This window comes from Vitis riparia, chromosome 3, assembly GCF_004353265.1.
Source record: "Vitis riparia cultivar Riparia Gloire de Montpellier isolate 1030 chromosome 3, EGFV_Vit.rip_1.0, whole genome shotgun sequence".
Taxonomy (NCBI): Eukaryota; Viridiplantae; Streptophyta; class Magnoliopsida; order Vitales; family Vitaceae; genus Vitis; species Vitis riparia.
Window position 1 is genome coordinate 15,384,416 of NC_048433.1, and position 8,112 is coordinate 15,392,527.

Consider the following 8,112-nt stretch of genomic DNA (forward strand, 5'->3'; position numbering starts at 1 on the left):
CCGCGGACTTCATCTCCATTTTGCCAATGTACACTCGGTATGTTCCCTATTCCTACCTTCTACGCATTGTGTTTGCTTTGTGGTTGTTTCTGGTTTGTTGGGCAAGTTACTTGCGAATGGGGGTCGGTATTGGTTTCTAGGGCTTTTTCGGGGGGTTTTGTTGTGTTTTGGGTGCGTTAGGGTTTCTGTTGCCCCCCTACGCCTTTTGTGGGCCATCGATTCTTCTCTGGGGTAGAGTCAAGGGTTGGCTTGCACATGTATAGGCAATAATATGGCTTCTTTGATGGGGAGGGAAGCAGCTATGCCTGCCAGGGCGTCGGCACGTCCATTTTTAGTTCGTTTAATTTTTTCGATTGTCCATTCGGTGAACCGTTGTAAGGTGTCCCTTACTTTAGTTAGATATCGCGCCATGCGCGCATCCTTAGCTTCATATTCCTTCTGGACGTGCCTTACCACGAGTTGGGAATCACTATAGACCTGGAGGCTGGAGATGGATAAAGCCAGGGCGAGGTCCAATCCGGATAGGATGGCCTCATACTCCGCTTCATTGTTAGAGGCGGGGAACCCCAATCGGATGGCTTGTTCTAGATGTTCTCCTGTTGGGGATTGCAGCAGGAGCCCTACACCGGATCCTGATGACCGGGAGGCTCCATCAACCAGCAAAGTCCACCATTCTTTTTCACTTGGTTCCTTGCGCTGGATAGGCCTTCGAGAGTATTCCAGCACGAAGTCAGCCATCACTTGGCCTTTCATGGACAACCTGGGTTGGAACTGGATTCCAAATTCGCTCAATTCTATGGCCCATTGAAGCATTCTTCCGATTAGGTCCGGCTTGTGCAGGATGTTGCGAAGGGGCTGGTCAGTTAGCACGACCACTGGGTGGGCTTGGAAGTAAGGGCGGAGCTTCTGGGCGGCACTTCGAAGAGCCAAGGCCATTAGCTCCACCTTTGAATACCTTGTTCTACGTCTGCTAACGCCCTGCTGACGTAGTAAATAGGTTTCTGCTCCTTGGGCAAGGGGCAGCAGAACAGAACAGCGCTAATTGCCCACTCCGATACAGCCAAGTACATATACAATTTTTCTCTAGGGAGGAGGTTGTTTAGAATGGGCGGTTGCATGAGGCAATGCTTAATTTTTTCGAAAGCGCTCTGACAACTGTCCATCCATCCGCTCGTTCCAGCTTTTCGTATTGCCAAGAAGAAGGGTCGCGGTTCATCAGTGAAGCGGGCTATAAAGCGTCCTAGCGCGACGAGCTTGCCTGTGAGGCGCTGTAATTCTTTTTTGCTCCTGGGGGGGTGGTGTTTCCATGATTGCCTTCACTTGATCCGGGCTAACCTCTATCCCCCTTTGGCTGACCATAAATCCCAGGAATTTGCCAGCGCTTACGCCAAAGGTGCATTTAGAAGGATTTAACTTCATGTCATACTTCCTTAAGAGGTGGAAGACCTCTTGCAAGTGTACGGTATGTTTCTCTCAGGTTTTGCTTTTAACCACGACATCATCAATATATACCTCCACTGTGAGGCCAACCAGAGGTTTGAAGATCTTCGTCATCAGTCTCTGATAAGTGGCGCCAGCGTTTTTGAGTCCGAATGGCATGACTTTGTAACAATAAAGACCATGTAGCGTTATAAAGGATGTCTTTTCTTCGTCAACCGGGGCCATGGGGATTTGGTGGTATTCGGAGAAGGCGTCCAAGAAGGAGAGCATCCCTTGCCCAGCAGTGGAGTCCACAATTTGATCTATCCGTGGCAAAGGGAAACTGTCTTTTGGGCATGCATTATTGAGGTTGGTGTAATCGACGCACACCCGTCATTTGCCTTCCTTTTTGGGTACCACCACTACATTTGCCAACCAGTCCGGGTACTCCACTTCTTTGATGAATCCGGCTCCCAGCAACTTTTCAATCTCATCCTGGATGATCTTTTGCCTGTCTGGGTGAAAACGTCTAACCTTCTGTCGGACGGGTCTTGTTGTTGGCAAGACGTTGAGCCTATGAGAGACGATGGAGGGATGAATTCCCTTCATATCAGAATGTGCCCATGCGAAGACGTCATGGCTTTGTCGGAGGGCGTTCTGAATGTTCCGGGTCTTTTCTGGCGTCAGGAGGGAACTGATATATGTAAGATGAGTACCTTCTTCTAAAATTTGGATCGTCTGCAAGGGATCCGCTACCGGGGGATCTTTGTCCGTTGGACTCAGTGATTGCTATTGGTCCAGTGCGTGGGTGGATTCAGGGAGGGGTTTATCCTCCTAACTGGTTTCTACCTCCTGTGCTATCTGGTAGCATTGGCGAGCGGCTAACTGGCTACCATATAGGTCTATTTGTCCATCCTTGGTAAGAAAGCTTACCATTTGATGATATGTAGAGGGGATGGCTTTCATGTAGTGCAGCCATGTGCGCCCTAAGATGACATTGAAGGGTGATAAATCTTGTACCACGAAAAATTGTACGTTGAGAGTGACTGGGCCAGCTTGGACCGGCAGTACAATATCTCCCAAGGAAGTAGTTGATGCCCCGTTGAATCCGGACAAGATTTGCCCAGGGTTTTCGAGGCCTGTGAGACTGCGTCCCATGTGGCTAATGACCGATGCTTGTACAAGATAGGCCGAGCTGCCCAGGTCAACTAGGATGCGTCTCACGTCAAAGTCTCCTATCTCCAGGGACATAATGAGGGCGTCGCGGTGCGGCTGCAATATCCGTGTGGGGTCTACTGGTGGGAAAATGATTGTCCCATCTATGGGGCGAGACCCCCCCCCCCCCCCCCCCCAGTTATCCCAGGCCGGATGGAGTTGACACTCTCACGCACCAATGCTACCCGCAACAATCTCGGTCTCTTTCGTTTGGAGTCGTGCTCCTCGTCCGATGGGCCTCTGTTGATATAATTTATAATGGCTTTGGGGGCAGCTGGAGCTTTGGGGGTTCCAGAGTTATGATTTCAGAAAGCGTCTGTACCTCTGGCATCTGAGCGGAGGTATTGCTTCAAATGTCCCGCCTTTATGAGCCTTTCGACCAAATAATGGAGGCTCTTGCATGCCTCCGTTGTGTGACCATGCTCCTTATGGTAGGCACATTTTTTACTATGATCCCTTTTGGATGGGTCCGTTCCGAGGGGTCTAGGCCACCTGAAGTCGGACATGTCTTGGATCATAGGGAGAAGCTTCTCATAGGATATGGAAATGGGTGTGAGGGGCGGCAGTTCCGAGTGACTTGGCCCTTCCTGCCTTCGATCGGACGGCCTTGGCCGGTTTGGAAGTTTGGCACTTCTTTCCGCACCACTTCTGGATGCCTGTCCTGCAACCAAGATTTGCTGGGTGGCTGCTCGCACGTCATCTTCAAGCATCGAGTATTTGCTCGCACGCCGGAACAAGCCATCCATCATCTTAGGAGGCTTCTTAGCGAGTGATTCGAAAAAAGGGGTGCCTGGATAGATGCTTCGCTTGAAGATCTGTAGGACAGAATCCATGCTGTAGGCCTCTACCTGTAGCACGGCCTGACCAAACCGCTTCACGAACTCCCTTAAGGACTCGTTATCTTGCATTTTTATGTTTTGCAGAGTGCTGATGTTCTACTTATGCCGAGCGGAGCATAAGTATTGTCCCACGAGGGCTTCCTACAGGTCCCTGAAATTATCAACAGAGTTGGGAGGTAGGCGGTGAAACCATGAGAGGGCTTGCCCTTGTAGGCTGGCGGGGAATACTTTGCATAGCAGCGCGTCGTTTCCTATATCGAGAGTCATGAGTTGTCGATAATGCATGATATGGTCAAAAGGGTCGCTGGACCCATCGTACGTGGAGAATTTGGGTACGAGGAATCCCCTTAGGGGCTCGTAATGAACGATATGAGAGCAAAAAAGCGTGAAGAGCATGTCGTCCAGCCTTTTGCTGATGGAGCCAATGGGTGGCTCGTTTGGGAGGTTTCTCCCAACTTGTCGTATCGCTTGGTACGGGGGAACGTTTTGCACCATAGGGGTGACCATAGGGTCACAGTGCGGGAGAACGTTCTGTACCATAGGGTCAGGGTGCGCTCCCCAGGTTGTGGCTACTGGCTGCCTTGGCCTCTCAGGCTCCTGTGGGCCTAGTCTCGCGCGCATTGAGTCTGACAACTGGGGTTTTTTGTCGCGTTGTCTTTTTGCTGAAAGATGAGTAGAGTTTGAGCTTTCCTCATGGGGAGCTCGGTGCATGGGCGTGTGTGGCTCATGTGGCCTAACGTTGCATGTTTCAGGGATTGCTCCTGCTGTCCCAAGGTATATTGACTCTGGGTCAGGCCTTGAGTTTGCTACCTGGCCTCTTGAACGCTGATGACAGAGAGGCCCCGTCGACGAAGCCTGGATGCGTAACATCGCGTTTTCTTCTCTTAATCTTACTGTCTCCTGGAGGAGAGCTTGTAGTTGTCGCTCGCTTGCCAACTGTCTTCTCTCAATGGCTTGGTGCCATTCAGAATTATCTTTCTCTCCCCTAGTAGATGAGTGGCTTCTGGAAGGTGTGCCCATCTTTGCCAATGACTGAATCAACGAACTTCCCACAGACGACGCCAATGTTGAGGCCTCGCGTCCCTGTGATCCACATAGCTGCCAAATGGACGCACGCTCTCAACCAAGATTGAGTTTTGGTTCAGTTGTCCCAGCAAAAGATGTCCGGACAAGGTGTCCGGACACACCCTCCGATGGTTTTGTCAGCCATGGATAGAGAGATTAATCCGTTGACCTTTTACTAGGTATCGCAAGCTTACCTTCCTCCTTGTGTGAAGGTCCATATATATAGTTTTAGGAGCTCTGCTTCCCTCTTTAATGGTGGGGAGACTTTTTGGCTTGTCATGATGCCTCTAGGTGGTGGCAGGGCCATCATCACCCTACGGGCGGCTGTCAGAGATCGTGGTAGGCGACGCGGCTGTCAGAGATAGCGGGAGGTGACTTGCCATCATTCTTGTCCTTTCGTTCTGCAGGTGGCGGAACGTGGGCTGTGGCAGGTTGTCAGAATGACGTAGTAAGACTTGCTTACTTTAGCCAACGATCTGGACAACATATCCGGATAGGATATGCTATCGTCCGGATGTGATGTTCGCGAGTGCCGTGTGCTTCTCCCTGAGGAAGTCTGGATAGGGGAGCGCGCCACGTGTCCTCTATGGGGAGCTCGGATGGAGTTGCTCCGGACAGCGAGGCGTGCCACGTGTCATCAGGAGGAGGGGTCCCTACAGTTAAGAGAACCCCTTATCAACTAATCAAGTTCTATACTGCTCGATTGAACCATTAGAATTATTTTTAATTTTATACCATACTGTGTAAAACAAAACTTAGACGTACGTAGTGCACTTGTGTTATTGCTATAGAGCTGGTATACTTGAGTTATTTCTGTGGGGCTAGTACTGCATCTCTAACAATTGGGATAGAGTGAAATTGATTTCCCAATCAATAAATCTCCTCTTTTCACTATCTTTTCCACAATTTGAACTTCAGCTTTATCCATTAATCTCAATGTTTTTGAATTATATTTATATATTATTTTGGAATGGTATGGAAAAGATGAGAAATAGGTTGAAAGTTAGCAAGTGTTCAATAACTTAATCATTAATGCTTAATGAATTAAAGTACTTAATGCCAAATATATTAAAATAATTTTAAGTTAAATTATGATTAATTTATTTGTATAAAATTCAATATTTAATTATTATTTCTAGTGTTAATTTTTTTTAAACCAATTTAAAATTTTTTCTAAACAATTAAATTGATATATTTATCCTCAGTGATATTGAATAAAAAGGTTGTAACAAATAAACGATGGAAAAAAGAGACATAATCTATGAAAATAAAGGATATTTGTGCTATAGAAAAAATAAATTATTTTAACTTTTATATATTAAGTCATTTTAAATTTTAAATTGTAATATTAAATTATTTTACTAAACACCCTCTCAATCTGAAATACCAAAAAGTTAAACTTCATTTGTTCTAATTTTCTCTTCTCTCTACATATGGCTTTTAAAATGCACACTATCATATCTCTTGGTGCTTCAGTTTAACTTCTACTCTTCGAATGAAGTACTAAATGCTGCCCATTCCTTGTTTTCCCCCTACTCCATTGGCAAACGCATCACCATGAATTTTGTGTCTTCCTATCTTCTCATTTAAGTTTCAATAGTTGAGCAAACAATCTTCATCTTGAATTTTTATATTCATTTAAGGTCCAACATTCAAATTCTTAGATATCATCTATCATGGCCCTCTCTACACTCAATATTGTCTAATTCAAGGTTGCAGTAGCACACACACGTCCCTCCAACCAACATCGATTTTGCTTCTTTATTGGGCCTACACCCTCAAAAAAAGTCTTGATAGTACATTATGAAAGCCCTTCATATATGACTCTTCATCATTCACTCCTTAGGCGACGTGGAACACTATAGTCCACCTCCTAGGGGCCCAATGTCTTCGCTAGCATACTTTCAGTTGAAGATTAGGCTTTGATACCATTATGTCATAACCCCACTCTTCATCAAATATTGTCTGATTCAAGGTTGTAGTGGTACACATATCCCACCAATCAGCTCGAATTTTACTTCTTTATTAGACCTACATCCTTAATAGTGTATTGTGAAAGCCCTTCGTATATGGCTCTTCGCCATTCACTCCTTAGGCGATGTGGGATACTACATCATCAACCAATTGTTGTTGTTTTAATATCTATTTACTTACAAATTTGAATTGTTAAGTAACATTTTATTCATTTAGATGATAAGATGGGATGTATTATCTAACAACTTAAACTTATAAGCAAATGAATTTTAAATAATGTCTATATTTATCTTTATATTATTTTTAATAATTGAGGTATTGTATCTTAAATATATGAAACAACTATTTCCTTATCTTGAATTTTTATATTCATCCTAGGTTAGCGAAAATATTGAATTTCATAAATATCATCAACCAATTGTTTGTGTTTTAAAATCTATTTACTTACAAAATTGAGTTGTCCGAGAAAGTCTTATTCTTTTGGAGGGTGAGATGGGATGTATTACCTAACAACTTAAATTTATAAACAAATGGATTTTAAAGAATATATATCCATTATTTTTAATTACTAAGTTACTGTATTTTAAACATATCAAACAACAATTTTGTTATCTCAAATTTGTATACACATATTAGGTCAAACGTTGAATTTCTTAGATATCATCAATCAGTTATTTACGTTTTAAAATCTATTTTCTTACAAATTGGTGTTGCTACGTAACATTTTATTCATTTGGAGGATGATGAGATGTATTACTTAACAACTTAAATTTATAAGCAAATAGATTTTAAATAATGTGTATATTCATTTTTATATTATCTTTAATTGCCAAGGTACTAAATTTTATCTATATGAAATAGCAATTTCGTTATCTCAAATTTTTATATTCATCTTAAATTAGAGAAAATATAAAATTTCTTACAATGTTACAATGAGTTATTGGGCAAAGTCCCATTCATTTAGAGGATGTGATGTGATGCATTACCTAACAACTTAAATTTATAGACAAATAGATTTTAAATTATATATTTTAAATTATTAAGTTTTTGTATTTTAAACATATGAAACAACAGTCTCATTATTTTGAAAAATTTATATTCATATTGGGTTAAAGAATTTAGCTTGTTAGTTAATGTCTTATTGATTTTGAGGATAAGATTAGATGTACTACCTAACAACTTCAATTTATAATAAGCAAATAGAGTTTAAATAATGTGTATATTCACTTTTATTATTAAGGTACTATATTTTAAATATATTAAACAATGATTTAATCATCTCAAGTTTTTATATTCATGTTAGGTTAGAGAAAATGAGTTTTGGGCCAAAATAGCCCCATTACGGGAAAAAAATGAAGTTTAACCATTTTGTCAAATTTATATTCAAAGTGGCCCTTTTATTACCATTTATGAAACCAATGGGATCCACCATTTAATGGTTTCATAAAAATTCAAAAAACGTGATGAAAAGATTATTAATACTCATCATTGCTGAGTGGCTCCAAGCATGATTGAGACTACTCCGGCAACCGGCACCAACCATATCTTCGTAAACGTGATGAAAATATGGGCAGCCTCAAATTATATTAAAGGGATTTTG

General features: G+C 42.8%; 1 protein-coding gene across 1 annotated transcript; it reads right to left on the reverse strand.

The window, feature by feature from the left end:
* Positions 1–237: 237 nt before the first annotated feature.
* LOC117910982 lies at positions 238–3,542 on the reverse strand. The gene is made up of 5 exons (XM_034825153.1): positions 2,957–3,542; positions 2,269–2,711; positions 1,821–2,208; positions 1,513–1,742; positions 238–1,038 (listed from the first exon to the last, which is right to left on the reverse strand). The coding sequence occupies exons 1-5, from the start codon at positions 3,540–3,542 to the stop codon at positions 238–240; spliced, it is 2,448 nt and encodes an 815-aa protein (XP_034681044.1).
* Between the last annotated feature and the right edge of the window lie 4,570 nt (positions 3,543–8,112).